The 18,112-nt window shown below is 38.0% G+C and overlaps 1 protein-coding gene across 1 annotated transcript in view; it reads left to right on the forward strand.

Moving 5' to 3' along the window:
- EDIL3 (EGF like and discoidin domains 3) overlaps positions 1-18,112 on the forward strand; it is a 273,150-nt gene that overhangs the window by 188,057 nt on the left and 66,981 nt on the right. The window contains exon 6 of the mRNA XM_086629011.1: positions 4,393-4,574. Coding sequence (XP_086485137.1) covers positions 4,393-4,574 — 182 coding nt within the window. The remainder of the gene's footprint in view (positions 1-4,392; positions 4,575-18,112) is intronic.

Consider the following 18,112-nt stretch of genomic DNA (forward strand, 5'->3'; position numbering starts at 1 on the left):
TGCTATTTTTTTACTTTCTTACATCAAGCTGACTGGCATACCCCAGTGTGTCAGCATTAACTAATAAAAATGGTTTTCTATTTAATCACTGACTTTGACCAGACTGAATTGTACAGAGTCACTGTAGTGATACCATTACTCCCTTGGAGACTGCAGTTTCCCAGACTGTCATGATTTTTGTTAAATGAACTGTGGATTTAATAGAAGCAGATGTATAACAACAAAATATAATACAGCTTGTACTGGTGCTGCAAAATATGTATCTCAGTTTTACTTAAAAGACAAACAATCTCCAAAAGCTGCATTGGCTTGTTTCCTTCATTGTTTGTAGTCAATGGCATATCACAGCCCTTAAGCACTATAAGAAATAATTTATATCTTAACTTGAAGGAAAGTATTGTTTGTGTCTCAAATTGAATATCTTACGCAGAAGCTAGTCTGTAGGCAGTCCTTTACTGATATGTTTGATGGAACCAGAGGTAGATTATTCAGCTGCAAGTTTTCAGGCAAAGTAGATTTCTTGGGAATTTAGAGAGTAATAGCCTTCTTAGAGATTCTGTAAGAAGAAAGCATGACTCACAAATCTATTGGAGTATTTGGAAGAAATTAATGAGCTTATGGCTAAGGGAAGTCCATCTTCTTTGCGGTATTTGACTATCAAAAAATATGCTCAACTATTTCCTTTCAACTGATAAAAGAAAATAAATTGAAAGGTTTTCTTGTAGAATAGTGTCTGATTAAAAATGAAGAACTAAAGGGTGGATAAATGGGCAGTTTTAACAGTGGAAGGAGCTTACTCACAGAGTCCTAGCAAATAAGAAAGATAGCAAAATCTTCTGAAAATTTAAGAAATGTATTTAACATTATTAAAATGGACTAAAGAGCTTTAAAAATACCCTGAAGTACAGATTGACCTGGCTATGAAACCACAGGTTAAATTCAATGTGGTCAAGTTCAAGGTAAGACTACTCAAAAAAAAGCCCTCATGATGTGTGTGGAGGTATCTTAAGTCTCAGGAAGAGGTAGCCTTGGGTGAGTGTCCTCAAGGGCCATCTGCCAGGCCTGTGCCTAGGAAATTGCTCAATTCATCAGCACTGCTATGGTCAGAGCAGGATTGCATTGCAAGTGCTGTGGTTTGGACCTGCACTTAAGCTAAAGCTTAATCCAAGTTTCCCACCTTATGAGAACAGTCCAATGTCCTTCAGGTTTGTGAAAAATGATGGTCTTCTAAGACAGATCTTAGTGGTGTGTACATATATGCAACATTGTAAGGCTAATATTGTTTAGAAATTATTATCCAGGCTCATATTTCTTGTGCATCTCATGTTATGCTTGAACTGAACACTAAAGTAGGAAATATCTCTAATGTGGTAGTTTTAACTTTTAGGAGTGGTAAACTTTGTTTTTAACTCATATTGAAAAACTGACAAACATGACAAAACAAGACTGGAACTGCAATTAAAATAAGCTTGTACAATGCAGTATCTGTTCCCTAAAGGTAGAGATTTGCTTTGGATTTTAGGAATAATCCTCCTAAAGCTAAGGAAGGAATAAGCTGCCCAGGGAGGTGGTTGAGTCCCCATCCCTGGATGTGTTTAAGAATAGGGTGGATGAGCTACTTGAGGATATGGTTTAATGGGGATTAGGGATGGTTGGACTCGATGATCTCTAAGGTCTTTTCCAACCTAGAAATCTATGAAATCTATGAAATCTATGACTTCTGACCATATATGGTCATAGCTGACAAAGTAAAGTGCTGTACTTGGTAATTTAACTGCCTTCAGTCTAGAAAGGAAGATTTACCTTTCCCTTGAAAGGAATTCACACGTATTTCAAATACCGTTCAGTACATCTCAAGCATGAGAACTAACATGCCTTCAAATCGAAACTTTCCGCAAAGTTCTGCACCTTAAACAGAACCTGATAAGCAAAAAAAAATGGACATCCACATCTCTTCTAGGTCTGCCAAAGCTGTCATGGCTATAGGAGATTAAGGGTCTTGGCATCAAATGCAAGTTCTTTGTTTGAAAATTATCTGCTAAAGCCTTATTCTGGACCTTATTCTGGACCCTTATTCTGGACCCCGGTCAAAATTGGCCCTGATATATTCTGGGGCCCTGTCTTCTTGCACACATTTTTCCCGTTAAGTCACTGAGTAACGCCAGCAGGACTGGCAGGTCCTCGTCCCTGTGCTCCTCACCATGAGGAGACAGAGTACAGCTGCATTCTCCACGCCTGCATTAAAACACATGCCATGCCTCCTTTTTAAGCTCCTTTGGAAACCTCTCTTTTGTTTTCTCATATCTCTTATTTTTAAATAGTTGTCAACTTAAGATACTCACTGTTAGGGGTGGTTAATTTCATGGTAAGCTGGAACCAGTCCTATATGTATGTGTGTGTGTTTGTGAGTTACACGTACATATAGACACATTTGGTGCACTTTCTTTTCCATTACAAAATGACAAAGATATTTTAATAAGTAAATGTAAGAAACTTTTGAAAATATGCAATTTTCTTAGGAAGGAAGACTAGTTTACCTCTGGCTTGCAAGCAGATATGACAGTTTATACACCAAAGGAATTTATTCTGATTAGATGAAAAGATTTCAGAAGCAGAGCTAAGGTCTGAACAGGTCTTTCTATTTTTAAGTAATGCTTGATAACACACTGAAAAATGGCACTTTTCCAACATATGTGGGATTTTTTGAATACTCCTGTATTGTGCCTGCCTATGGTGGTGACAATTTGTTTTCTTCTGGCACTACTACACAGCTGGCACAGCAGCTGTAGAGAGCTGCATTTTGTTCTATTTTATGCTGCATGAACAGAGTTATTAGTCAAGTGCTGAATACACCGCTTTTATTATTGGGTGATGCATGACGCAGAGAAGTAAAACTAGGATTTTTGGTTCTAGCTGAGCTTCGTGGACTGTTAAAAATGTGGATGAAGTCATCGTATGATGCAAGTCAGCCATTATTTTCAGTGGGGCAGGATTTCATGGAAGCATATAAGCCAATTTTTGCATTTAAGAAGGAACACATTCGGAACCCTACCTGTGTAGGGGTTTTGATTTCTGTTTTCAGAGTGCAGGCATAAGCTTGTCCATGGCCCTTGCTCCATAATCAACTTAAAACTGCTATTTAGTTTATATTCGTCTCCATTATCAGTGACACATGATACCCAGGGAGAGTGTTGCCAGTGACTCCCAGCACCGTCTCCCTGTGTCAGCTTCTGCCTAGAGGAGCAAATTGCACTGGTCACTTTTTCTTCTCTGTGCCTTTAAATTAATGAGGAATTAAATTATTTGTGACTTTCTGCCCATGTGGTGTAAGGATTTCATAGCAGTACCATTTCAGAGTTCATTCTTGGGCACCACTTGTGGTGAAACACCACCAGACTTCCGAGAAAACCTAAAGTGTAAGTAAATGTCTGTCCTGTTGCGTTCAGGATTGCTGAAGTGCAATTGACCCACAAAGCAGAAGATCTTTTGGGCAACTGAGCAAGATCAGCTGCTACAATAGCTCCTTCAATAAGCTTCTCTTTATACTCTGCATCAGATTTGAGTTGAAAAAAAAAAAATCTCATTTACTTGAAAGTAGTTGGGGGTATTTAATAGAGGTAGACTGGCAATCATTTATATATAATGAATTTTCAAAATTTTCTCTGTTTGAATTGCTCACAATAATGGAATGCTCTTGTTGCTGTACCCAAATGGATTGGCTTCAGAAAACAATGTACAGGGAAATATCTTGACTTCAAAAAAGTTTGCACCTACAAGTATTTCAGGAGAATAAAGTAATGATGAATACCACAGGTAAAATTATGAACACTTGGACATTATAGTTAAATATGTACTTTGTGGCTTGCTCATTAAATATATAAGACCTTTAACTATTTTTAATGTAACTGAACAATATCACGTGTCTAGTTTCATATTTCTAAAGATAACTGCAATAACAATTTGTAGTGTATTGGTTAAATGCTAACCTCTATTGCAAGAACAGCAATAGGGAACTTTTCAGTAATTATAGAACTTTAAATTTTCTTTTAGCAATTATTTCAATATTTGAATCTAAAGATCATTTTCTTTCATTGCATCATCTGTAAACCCCAAGCTCACAACTCTTCAGGTAGAACTGAAAAAAACTGAGAACTTAACCTACTTCATTAATTTTGCAATGAGAATAGTTATTTGCAAGCAATATTCTTGTACTTTTTTTTTTCAATTCTACAAAAAGATGCTGCTACTCGAGTGCTTTAAATCTCTTCTAATGACATATGTGACATGACGTTTTGGATCTATTTGTATACTATTTGTAACTACAGCCACTTGGGACTCAGAAGAATTGATCATTTCAGTTGTGTTCATTTCTTTTCTTGTTTCCATTTGCAGGATGCTCTGGCCCACTAGGGATAGAAGGAGGAATTGTGTCAAACCAACAAATTACTGCATCATCCACTCACCGAGCTCTCTTTGGACTCCAGAAATGGTATCCATACTATGCACGACTTAATAAGAAGGGCCTTGTGAATGCTTGGACTGCCGCAGAAAATGACAGATGGCCATGGATTCAGGTAACAGATGGAGCTGAGGAGGAGAAAAATCTCCTTGATTCAATTGCCAGAGTTACTTAAGAAACTGATGAAGACAAGTGGTAAACTAACAGCTAGATTCTTATTCACTGTCAGAAATGTAGCCTATACTAAAAGGGATTATTTAGTTGCAAAACAGTAATAATCTTGACTTTACAAATGCACAAATCTTTTTATTTAAAAAATGTGTGCATATGTTCCATTGTGGCTTTAAACTGTGGAAGCAAATTTGTAAAGACTCTTTTAAGGAAGCTGCTTTCCACATATGTTACATTTGCTCCTGAGGTCTTTAGTAGCATTTTGCAGCAATATCTCTTGGTAGAGATACTTTAACACACGCAGCCTTCCTTAGGCATCATTCTAGGGTGCTTTAATGTGGTTTTGGCTGTACCACAGCTTGCAGGAATAGTTTGTCGTCTCTGCTGAGCTGCTCTGGGCATGCAGGTTAAGCAGTGTGTGCATCATGCTGGAAGTAACATGAACTGTTTTAATTAAGGTTGGAATAACTGCTAGTGCAACCACATCCTTAGGACTGTGTCATCATTTTAACCCAGCAGGCAACCAAACACCACGCAGCCACTTGCTCACCCTCCCCTGCACCCGGGGACTGGGGGAGAGAGTCAGAGGAGTAAAAGTAAAGAGACTTGTGAGATAAGAACAATTTACTAACTGAAATGAAATATTATAATAATAACAACAACAACAATAATAATAGAATTTACAAGTGAGTGATGCACAATGCAATTGCTCGAAACCCACTGACCCGTGCCCAGCCCATCCCTGGCTAGCGATCCCAAAGGACAGAAATCCTGAAGCCTCCATCCCAGAAGAAAGAGAGTCAGCTTCCTGGTAAACTCTCATCTATATACTAAGCATGACATTGCATGGTGTGGAATATCCCATTGGCCATTTTGGGTCCTTCACTCTGGCTGTGTTCCCTCCCAGCTTCTTGTGCACTTGCACACTAGCAAAGCACGGGAAGTTGAAAAATCCTTAATTTCTTAGCAACAACTAAAACCATCAGTATGTTATCAACGTTCTTCTCATACCAAATGACATGCTAAATCCAAAACACAGTGCTATTCTAGCTACTACGGAGAAAATTATCCCAGCCAAAACTAGGACAGGCTGAAAACGTGTTTTCTCATTCGCTAGAATTATTCAAATGGCAGAGCCCTCATTGTGGCCTGGATTTCTCCGCTCCCAGCAAATGACTTCAGTAAAAGTCATGAAGCAGTGAATATGAAGTCCTGTGGCTGTATTTTAATGACGATAATGATTATCTAGTGATTGCTGTAGCTCTTTGCTTTTATGGTGTTTTCATGATATGTGAATTGGGCTAAGCTTTGGCATTTTCATCTGTTAGTTAAAAAAGGTGATACTGATATACTTATGGGAAAACCTTTTGCACTAATGGGTATAGTTAACACGTGAAGAACGTGCTTCCCTCCCACTGAACCTGCCACAGGAGTAGTGAAAGATGGTACTTGAGCATCTTGTGTACCAGCGCTGAGCAAGTTGAACTGTCCGTATGTCCCTTGGGTGTGTCAGACACACTCTTCTTAAAAGTTACCTTTGTGTGCATGGCATAATTTTTGTCAATATTCAAGTTCTTGCACTGGCTGCCATTCATGGTTTTTCTGAGCAGTTCCCAAATACGTGGGGAAAAATCATACAGGATTGCTTGTTCGTTTTTCTTGCTGGAGAGCAGGCACAAAGTGCTGTTTGATGAAGTTTTCTGAAACTGGTGCAGTGAGAGTGCTGGGTTTTGTCAGTTCTGAAAAATGAAGCCGATGTTACTGTTTGTTATTCACTGCAGAGTGAAAACACAAAGGCCCTTCAATGTATCTTAAGTCAGTTTTCTTCTGTAAAGACCAGAGGGGTTAGGAAGTCTGTAAAATTTATACATTGAAAAAGAACTGGAAAGAATAGCGCTAAGGGACTTGAGCAGAATTATTTTCACAGGAGTAGAAAGCTAATGTAACTTTAATGGATAATGAAAAAGTCAGTGTTACAGTAGCTTTTGGGCTGCTTTAGAGTGGTGAGCTTTATTAAATGAGCTAGAGAAAAGAATTAAAATCATTTAGCACTGGCCCCCTAGATATGTCTTTACTAGGAGATGAACTGGATGAGGATGGCTAATGGTCTGTTGCTTCCACGTTTCTACTTGGCAAATCCACTGTCTCCGTGGAGACAGCTGCCAGGCAGCTGTGAAGGCTTCTACCCAGACCAGGCTTATGTCTGCCACCTGGGACTTTGCTCCCAGGGAAATCTTCCTTCCCTTTGCTCTTACCTGGAAGGAAGATCGGACCAATGGAGAAAATGTGTTTACAATTCTCAGCCCATGGCATCAGGTTTGAACAAGTTGTTCTTTTTTAGAGTTAATGACCTAATCTATTAGTGCCTATCCCATGCAGGCTGTTCTGTAATTTTGACAGCCATAGTATGTAAGGACTTTGTAGAAGCTAATTAAGTGATATGATTAATGTGTACTAAGCACCTAGCATTGCCTTCTTCTCATTTTTCTCTTAAAATACACTTTGGTCTATAACTTTCAGAAAACTTGCCAAGTGTTTTATTTTTCTTTTCAGTTAAGAGCAAAAATAAAAATATTCTTTGTAATTTCAAAACAGAAGTTTAAATCTTGAGGATTTTTTTTTTTCCCTTTTCTGAAGACTTTTCTCCTTAACACACCTGGGAACAGAAAAATCTAAATTTTTTCAGGGAGATGATACTTCTAGAGAAAAAGTGCTTTTAAGTGTTCTGCAGAAAAACTGTTTTGACTTGACAAGGATACAGACCTCCACAAACTCACACTTCATGCGCTGCATAGTAGTTCATTACATCAGAGCACTGTCTTGTTCTTCAAGCGTGAAATACACTCTCAGAAACAAATACTGCCTGACCCTTACATGAGTGAAGAGTTTCTGTTGAGAGAAGAGGAGAGGCAGAAATCTCGTATGTTATTTTTGCACAGCTTCAGTAATGGTCAGGGATATACTTCGTAAGCATTTGTGGAAGGTTACAGAAAGTCAGACCACTCTGAATTGTGTAAGTTTCTGGCAGCCTTCCTTCTGGTTTTGGGAGAAATGCTTCCGCTAACAACAGCCTACTCTGAGTTTTTACTTTCTTTACCGTGTCACCAGTTTCTTCCCAGATCCTAATGTGAGGGGTCTACATATGGGATCTTTTCTGTGTTGGTCTGTGTGACGAAGCAGCTGGTCCAGAGGATGGATCCTGAAAAACAGTGTCAATGTTTGGCAGAGATTAAGTGGAAAGTTACGAAACCAGAAACTCCATTTTTAGGAAATGTAAATTAACGTTTAGCGCAATGAACCTGAAGCAGTAGCCTGTTACCCTCTTACAGTTTCTAATGCTAGATAAATTCTAAAGGAAGCTGTGTGTAATGGGCAAAGTCTCCCAAAGTATAATTATCTACAGGCCTGTAGCTATTTCTGCCTTGTTCCATCATTATCAATTTTCTTTGTCATTTAATTTCTTTATTTATATGCAGCTTGGCAAATGAAAGGTTTGAGTGCTTTGCTTATAACTCACTTGTAATGAGTGCAGAGTTTTTTCCTCTAATCTTTCAGGTGTCTGACACACATGAACTAATTAGTATGCAATTTCATTTTCCTGCATTCTCCCAATGAACTGAAAATTGAAATTGCCATTTTAAATTTACACTCTCAGCATGTAATTAGTAATGGCACTACAAGGCTTGTAATTGGCTTGTGATTTAAAGGGTCAGTGACCATGTTTTTGAAAGCAAATTAAAGTCAGACTAAGTCATATCTGCCTTTTAAAGTTCTGCTGACCTCTGTTTCTCCTCATAGGTTGGCTGTGATAAAATAGCACTTGTGTATACTGTTTACCACTTTATTAATGACACTAACTTTTAATGTTTCCAAATACAATGAGAAAAAATCCCGCACTTTTATTTTTCATTAATTGTTCCTGAGATGTCATCAAAATGGTCACTTTGTCTGTGCTGGTAACAAGTCTTTTTTGTCAAACCTCTTTTTTAAGAGACTACTTGTTTCTCTTTTCCCTTTTTGTCCTTTTGCATTTATGGCTTTAAAATATGCTGTTTCTTTTTATTCTGGTTTCACTTCATCTCTACTCCTTCCTTCCACATGTCCGTATTTTTCTATTCATATATATTTTGTCAAGGCAATATGGATCGGAATACAGATGGCCACTGGCAGGATTGTCATTCCTATTCGCTCTCTACCATATCCAAAGTCATAATAACTGCTAATCTCTAACACAAACCTGCTAGCAGGACTTCATGAATGTTACTCCTCTCTAGTGATTTCTAACCTAGGGATCTACACCTATACCCTTAGATTTCTTCTTCTCTCCCAGTTTCACCACCCAAATCTAATACTGGTTAACTCGTTTTTTCCCTATTCATGGCTAGTTTCTCTTTTGCTTCTATAAAATATTATCCTTTTTTTATATCACTGCAGTTATTACCCCTGTAATACACAAAGATTTCAACCATGGTGGATATGCCAAAAAATGCATAAAGTGAGATGTTGTGAAGAACACTGTCAAACAAGATAGAATAATTTGGTATTACTAGGAATGTAAGGACTGGCCTACAGTACCGAAATCGTAAGTCATGCATTTAAGATGTGTAAGTAACTTTGAAAGAAGGATGCATGTTGAGGAACCATGCTCAGAGATGAGAGAGCGACATGGATGAATAGTGTCCCATAAGATAATAGTCTTGCTTCTTTAGTCTGTCGGAGTAGCTCTGGTCTTTTTGTTCTGCAAGTAATACCAGTGCAATAGGTTCTTGGTCAACAGATGAACCTTCTTAAATGTTCATTTGCCTAAGAACAGTAAGACATACCACCTACGTCAGGCAGCCTTGGAGTGGAGAAGGAGCTTACAGCGGAGCTTCAGTGGCTCCTACCACGGCATTGCAGGGCAGGCTGGGCTGGGTTGGGTGGTCAATGTACCAGGGAGTCCTAAGAATATCAACCTCAGAAATACACGATAGTCTTAGAATAAAGTAAGAAGACAGGTAAAGGTGTAGAAGAGGTATAGGGTAAAAGGTGCCAAATCTAAGGCTAGACAGCAAAAATCTGGGTATGCAGTGAAGCCTGGTAGGAAGCGTTACACAGCAAAGATTGATACAGTTGACAAGATGATCTTTCAAGTCATGAGGGGTCAGAGAAAGTTTTGGTTAAGGAAAGGATGGGGTAAATTTGATTTCCTGGTCCTGGCTGTGTCCAGTCGAATAAGCAGGGAGAGGAAAAGATGAGTGCCTGCTGGTTCCAGCACAGTTGCTGCTGTTGCACTGTGACTGAGCTATCACATCTGAGAACAGGAGATCCTTTAATTTCTGCTCGTCTCCTGAGTGTGATTGTGAAGAGGATCCCTGCCTGATGATGCAATAATTTTAATGGTGTACATGAGACTACCACCTCTTTTGCAAGTGCTTTGTGGTCTTTTGGACGTGGAAGTTGTTTTTACAAGGCCAGTATTAATCCACAGCCACCCAGAGCAGATTTGAGCATATCTTACATCTGGAGAATATTAAGAAAATGAGCTAATTACTGCATATCATACCACTGTGTGGGAGCTGTGATTGAACACCTGAATTTTTGCTGGAGACTGTTGTATATAAATGTAAGTTATTAAATATAAAAATAAAAAAGCTATTTTGTTATCTCCCATTAAAATAGCAGGAATCGTTTCTCCAGAGATACTAGTATGGTTAACAATTGGTTTTCAAAAAAAAAATTCAAATATTGAATTTTATTATTGTGAGAAGGAGGAGGATACATTTACAAAACAACCGGACTGCTCAGTTTGGTCGCAGAATCAAAAAATGAGAAATAAAGTTGGTTCAGGTTGAGTAGTTAGCTTTTCCCCTAGCTTTTATTGAATTCAAAAATATCTAAAATATTTAGCTTAGGGTTTTCCCTTTTCATATTTTATTCTTTTTGGGTCAATTTTTGAATGTCAAATGTGATTTCAAAATGGAAAAGCTAAAAGTCTTATTTAGAATATATGAATAGAGCATTCTAATTCTAACATTTCTCTATTTTCTTCCCTAAATGGCTTTTGTGAAACTATATGCTAATTTTCAGATGAACCTCCATATTTTGAGTTACAACAGTTTGATGGAAAAGGTGTCTGACTTCTAATTGGTAATTTGAATATATTAACTTCTAGTCCAAAATAAGATACATTGAGTTTATTTACTTTACCTTCTCGGTGCATCCGTTTTAAATAAAACTTTTTTCATTTTTAATAACTTTGTACAGTTTTAAGAAAATGTCTTCACTATATTTCTTGAAACTCTGAGTAAATTGTCTTCCTGTAGATACTCTTAATAAAAAAGGTGACCTGTGATGGAAATGGATCTACCCCAGCAAATTCAGGGTAAAATTTTTCCCAAGTCTCTGCCTAATTTAGAATTTTAAGGTCAACTAAGTACAGTTAGAGCCACAAAAATGCAGTTCTTATAAAGCTTTTTGCCACAACAGAAATCAGAGTGATTAATTAGGTACTAATACATTGGGCATCCCATGAAATGCATGGAAATGTCCAATGCCATAGAGGGTATGCATAGAGCCAGCATTCCTCCAAAGAAAGCAGAGCACAAGGGTCTTTTTTAAGCATTGCCTGTACACAACATTCACTAAATATACATGCAGGGACAAAATAGTGTCTTCATGTGTTCTTGGGTATGATATTTACATTAAGATAGCTTAAAATCAGCAGAGTGAGTCAAGAATTGTGCAGTACAGAGATTAGGATACTAGTTTGAGAGAATCTAAATTATAGTTTCTACTCCAGAAGCCATGTGGGTACTTTATTTAGCAATTACTGAGAATGCTTTTATTTATTTATTTATTTATTTTTAAGTCTAAATACATTGGAATAATGTTTCTGTTTGGTAGAATGTATGATTTTATTTGTGGCTTAATTTTGTTTTTACACAAGTGTCTCCCACACCTCCTGTGGTTTCAATCCCACCTCTGGCGCTCAGCCTCACATTTTTGGGGCTTGCAGTCCCTAATACTGGCATAGTTAGTTGTGTGTCTGTGAATCTCACAAACCTAGTCATAACTACTGTGAAACACACAAAAATGTAAAGACTTTCTAAGTTCTATCACTTTTATCCCCAAGCAGGAATCAATACACTGTTGTTTTTTTTTTCTCCAAAAAAGGCAAAGGAAAAAATTAGCAGCTTCCACATCAAGAACTTCCAAAGAGCAAGTATACACCAGGTGATAGCTATTTGCTAATAAAATGATAAAACCCAAAATACACAGAGGTCTTGCAGAACATTCATTCTAACATCTGTTAGTAGGAGCTCTAAGCAAACGACCATCTGTCAAACCATCCATTTTGTCAAAGTTCATTTCCTCATTCATGAGTACTGTTGTATCGGCTTCCAAAAATACCTGTCATCATAGATTAAATATTTAATATTACTTAATATAGCTCTCAGCTTAGTATAATGTGGCCAAGTGAACCTTATGAAATACAATCTGAGACTCATCATGTAAGGTGACTGGAACCATATAGGAAGACTTAATCTGCTAAGTTAAATGCTGAAAAAACAAAGCTCTGCATTTTTTGTTAATACTCCAAAATTTGACTTCATATCCTAGGAGGATTTCCTTGGGGGATATCAACGAGTGGCAGTAAGTACCTGAAAGCCCTTGTCAGTGGAGAACAGAAACTAATAATGAAAGTGCAGTTGAATTCTTTCAAAACTATCCCATGTAGGATCTTTGAACTGCAGGAATTAGAAGAGATCTTCAGCTGGTCAAAGTCTGTCATAAGTTCAGTGACTTCAATGAACTCAACACCGTCTGCTAGCTGCAAATCTCCCTCGATGTCTATGCATTTAGCTTACAGGCTAAAAATTTAATTTATGTACTCAAAACAGACAAGGGAACAAAAGAACCAGGAGCCTATCTCTTACTGTAATCATCCCGATACTCCCTTGCATCCCGTATCTTGGTGTCTATTTGATATCATCTTATATCTCCTGGTTTCATTCTTTGTACACACAAACACCCACACACAGACATACTCAAAAAACTCTTGATTGAGGTTTCAGATACACAAAAGCAGTCAGATCAGAGTTAGCATCCCCATGGCAACTGAAACTTGATGCTGTTACAAACACTATCCATAACATGCTCTGTCAGCCTGCATGCCAGCTTTCCTTAATTACTCCATGTAATATGGCTGAACGACTGAAGTGACAGTGCTTTTAAATGTATTGTTTCATGCATCTGCCACACCGTCTATTTTGACTTACCATTTTTTCGTGTTTACCATCCCGCTATTAAAAGTAATCAAACCAGCAAGTGGTGACACGCTGGAATAAGCAAATGTGTGTCCATCTGGTTCCTCACGCTGGTAACCAATTGCATGTGGAGATGCCCCAGAACCAATGTGGTGGCTCACCAACTGTAATGGAGTGATGCATGGGCATCATAGTCCTCCTGTAGGACAGCATTTAAATCTGTCAGATGATACTATGCTGATGTGTGATAGTGAAACAAGTCATATTTTATGCTGTAAACACTTACTTTCAAAACCAGCCAGGCAAACCATCCTCACTTATAATTACTCTTCTGCTAGGCTCGACTTCTAGAAAAAAGCTGTTTCAAGTTACTTGATTACTGCTAAGGTTCAGGAAACAAAGTTCAAGAAAAAGTAAAAATACATGCCAATATATTAAGATTTTTTGTGCGTGTGGTGTAGAGGCATGTAAGTGTATACACTTACCTCTGTGTCAATGGCCTCAGAATGGCACATATTTGCTGCATTCGTGTGTGTGTAGGTAGGTCACAGAAGTGCAGAGCGATCTGCAAGGTGAAAATAAAGGCAAAGCCTCGGTACAGCTCGGCTGTGGAGCGGCAAGAATGTGGTCTCTGGCTGCACCTCCATATTTCTCTGCAATTTTACACCTGGTGGAGAAAAATTACTGTTTTATATAGGCTCTTGGAAGTATTGGAAGTCACCAGCACCGTTATACTACAGCAGAAAACAAGGGCTAAAGTAAACTCATTCTCCTTGACCTCCCCTGGAAATGATGATGTGTGCTTGTCGTCTCAAAGACCTTCTAATTTCAGTGGAACATCGATTCTGTGGAGTGAAAAATACAATTGCATTTTACTCTTGCACTCTTAGAACCTTCTTATTGCACAAGTGGGTAAGATAAAAGAGACATCGTTCAAGTCTTAAGTCTTTCAATGAGACTTTCTAGATTTTGAGGGTTTTTTCTTTGCCTGTCACAAAACCAAGCAGCATTTAACATTTTTAATCTGATCTATTTCCTACTAGTTTTTGTAAAAGGAAAAAGTATTTTGAGGAAAAATGCAGGGATAATTAAAATGATTGGAAAGTCTCGCTGAAGGGTAACTTTTTGTGTTTACAGATCAACTTTTTTGTCTATTGATTCTTAATTTCAAGAGATAATGAAAAATATATTATGAGTGTGTGTGTTGTGATTCAACTAATATTCAGCCAATTTCCTATGGTTCAGCAAGGATTAATCATTTCAGCCAACTTTTCGTTCTCTGTAATAGCATCTGTGGGTAGACAAATCATTTGAGTAGCATAGTCGTTTCAGCACTCATAAAGCCATCTGTCCCTTGTGTGCTTACAGATCTACCTCTGTATTCCACTTGTGTCCGTCTAAAACCTTGGCCTCTCTTCCTACATGAGTTTCATAGCAACTAACAGATTATTCTTGAAGATGACAATATGTGGGAAGGATTGCTTTCACATCCTCCTATTTTCCCATTTGTCTTTCTCCCACAAATTTCGTCACAATGTGATCAGTCTTAACAGTTGCCCTAATTATGAACAGCATTACCAGATGAGTCAGAAGTCCTAGTTAGAGCTGGAACTGCAGTGTGCTTTGGGTCCTCTATACACTGGCAACTAAAAAGACTGCACTGATTAGACAAGGGAAGAGCACAAGGATGGTGTGGTCAGCATGATCAGCAGCATGAAGCAAGCTGTGGCTGCCAGGCTCGTTGCAAAAGAAAGTTTTAAATAGGTGTACGATGATTAGGATTACCTTGACCAAGGAAGAAAGGGGGTAAATACGTGTATTTTATGATCAATGTTACGAAAATTGAAATACTGCATTGTGAGTTATTTAGCAACTGAAAACAGCATTTTGTTATTGGTTGAGGAAGAGTAGCTTCCCTAACTCCTTAGCAGTAGTCACTCACCAGGAATCTGCAAGCACAGGTCTACTGTCTCACTTGTTCCTCATGGACTCCTTGCAAAAAATCCAGATGTCATTTGAATAGTGAGATTTGCAGCATCTCCTAAGGCTGATGTAGCCAGGGTTACATAGGAAAGGCCCATTGCACAGTCCATGATGATCATGTCTTGTGGAACAGCTGTTCTGGTAGTTCTTCTTCCCCTTCCTTTACAGTAGTAATCAGTACAATTTCTGTAGATAAGCTGCATAAAAAGAGAGACAAGGTACTGATCTCTGATTAAGAAGCACTCACTGCACAGGTGGTTTGTGCACCATTGGATAGCACTGATATCACTTACTGGATTTATTCTGGTGGAGGAACTAAGTAGCTTTGTTTTCCCACTGTGTTAAAACAAGCTGAGAATGTGCAATGACCACAAAGCCCCAGTAGGGATCTCACAGTGCCAGGGTAGTCTGATCTCCTGTATGTTCCCAGCTATTTCAGTTTTTTGCTTTTGCTCCCATCTTTGAATGGATGGGTTTAATTCCAGGTTCAGCTTTAATATTTAAAACTAATGAAGATAATTTCTTAATCTGGGCAACAAACTTGTCATTTTCTGGCACATTTCCTTCTTACTTAACTTTTCTTGGTTTGAGAAGACACATAGAATTCTTCCAGGTTGTCTTTGTTAGGCTTGAGGGCAGGTGATATTTTTTATGAAGAGTTTTTACCAGAATGCATCTTATCAAAGTGCCTTAAAAACAAACGGAAAGGATGCAATAGAAAGTATGGTATTTGCAATAAGCACATTAAGAATTATCCTTGAGTATATTTTTGTAGTGGTTATACTATTGTACATTTTGAATTTACTTCTTTTCTCTAAAGAAGAAGGGTTTCATGTAAGATTTAAAGAAAAGTGCATGTTTGTTTCTGTGACCTGAGTCTAATATCCTATCTTCTAACCACTACAAGCTATTGATAAAAGCTATTTTGCAAGTGGAAATGCATATAGATATTTTCTCTGGCATGTTTCTTTACACATTGTTTGACTTTAAGAAGTATTCTAGACATTTTGGGAAAGTTTTTTCTGGGAGACATTAGCATGCCAAAGACAGGAAGAGTACTCACAAGTTTGAAGTATACGAAGGAATTAATAATAGCAATAAATGACCTTAGTGTTTCTTAGCTAACTTTAAATTGCAGGTAGTTAATACCCATTTAATCGATACTTTGTAAATGGGATGAAATTTTACAGGGCTACAAACCTCTGAACAGCGTGAGATTGATTATGGGCCTCTTCTGGTGATGGCAGTCTAAACATGCCAGTATTTGAATAATTCATATCATCCACTTAATGGCATTCATAACAACTACTATTGGGACTGAAATAGTGACTTAATAAGGAGAAGAAACAGACCAAGTTTTTAGTCTGTCTAATTACGTAAACTCTCTGAGGCATAAGGTGAAAGTTCTGAACAAAAGCCAAATGAAGTGAGTGCTTTTTGGTAATATTTGTAACATATGCTCCTCTGTAATAACATTACATGGGCCAAACAATCCCTGTATTTGTGTTTTCTAGACAAGTAGAGTTTAACCTATATTCTGATCTTTTCACAGAAAGGCAAATTAAATTAATCGGCTGATTTACGTCTCTGATTCAACATGCCTAATTTGAAGCACATAGGTGGTCTAGTTGAAGATAGCAAAGGTAGTGAGTTGCTTTTAGATGGCTGGCTGGGGCTGAGCTGTAACTGAGTACAGGGAAGACCTGAGAGATGTTTGTTGTTACCATAAGGTATGACAGACTGGCAAGGCACTCTGGAAACAGCAGTACTGGGAGGATGATTTCGCAGAAAATTTAATAGCAAAGTTGTGAAGAAACTTTGCTGGATCTGCATCTATGTAAGTGAAACAAAAAATGATATGGGATCAGAACTGAGAATTCAGTTGGTTTGTCTGCAAGGTACAATCCCACAATCATGTTAAGAATTATTTTTTGTAAAGTGACCTGTAGCAAATGACTGTGTTCGTTCTTCTAGACTATCACAATTACAATATAAAACATGTTGGCTTTCCTCTGTGAAATAAACCCCCTTCCAGAATGGCAGCAACAGCTGGAGTGCTACCGTGGATAAATCACTGCGTTAACTAATATGGATGCTAGTTAAAACACATATCATTGCTACTGTGCTGACTGCGTTAATGTCCTCAACTAAATCTGGAGAAGCTCTGCTGACGGTGCTGATTAGCAGAGTGACAAAAAGCCACAGATAGGTAAGATACATGAGCGCCTCACAATCCAGGTGCCAGCGATGCTTTGCAACAGGGAAGATAATAGTAACTGACCTGCTCTAACCTTCCCGCACCTCATTAGAGGCCCAGTCCTGCTCTGCAGCTTCTTGCTCTTGACGTGACATCAGGGTGAAACAGCAATGTTCAGTCGTGTTCAAGGCCTCTAGTGCTTGAAGACAGAAAAAGAAACATGGGAGGGAGCTTTCAGGCTCCCTAAATTTCCCAGTGTTGAGGGAATCATGTCAGATTACTCCTTTCCTGAGTTTATTGCAAACATTTCCATTGGCAGGTGTCCCTGTTTTTCATCAGAAAGTGTTTCTGTGGGTGCTTTCTATCCAGCTTTATCAGAGTTACGACTTTAAAAAAAGAAAGACCAAAAAAAATTAGATTTCAATCTTTCAAAAGCTGATGAAATCAGCAGGGAAGGGTTTCTCTAATAAATCTTTGAATGGCAGTATAACCTTGATCCCTTATTCAACCCTATTTTTATATAAGTAATAGTGAGTATTAGTAAAAATATATATACTGTGTGCTAGAAAAGATGGAGAATTATTTATAGCAATGCTATTGTATCTCATGACTGAAACACCATAGTTCTCCATAAACTCCGTTTCTGTTTATGAATGAAGGCTTATGTAAAACTACATTTACGGTATCAAAGACCCAACGTTTCGTGAAGGCTTTAATCTGAGCATTCTTGCTCTGAAGGTATACTTCAGACAAACCTGTTCTGTATAAAATGTTAGTGGTTATTGCTAATAGTGCAATAACAAACAAGGGAAATATGATTATGTATTCTGGCCAGGAGCATCACATATGGAGTCTTAAGTCACTCCATCTTCTCATCCCTCTTCTCCTCTCCTACATCTAATAATGTAGATGACACAGATGCAACTGATTTTTTTTTATCTTTTTTTGTCAAGTACATAGCTTCTGCACACTGAATATACTAATATTTGATCACAAATTGAAGAGGAATATGAACTTCTTTCACTGGTGCTGTCCCTAATCTCTTTGCATTTC

Source organism: Tauraco erythrolophus, chromosome Z, assembly GCF_009769465.1.
Source record: "Tauraco erythrolophus isolate bTauEry1 chromosome Z, bTauEry1.pri, whole genome shotgun sequence".
In the NCBI taxonomy this organism is placed as follows: domain Eukaryota; kingdom Metazoa; phylum Chordata; class Aves; order Musophagiformes; family Musophagidae; genus Tauraco; species Tauraco erythrolophus.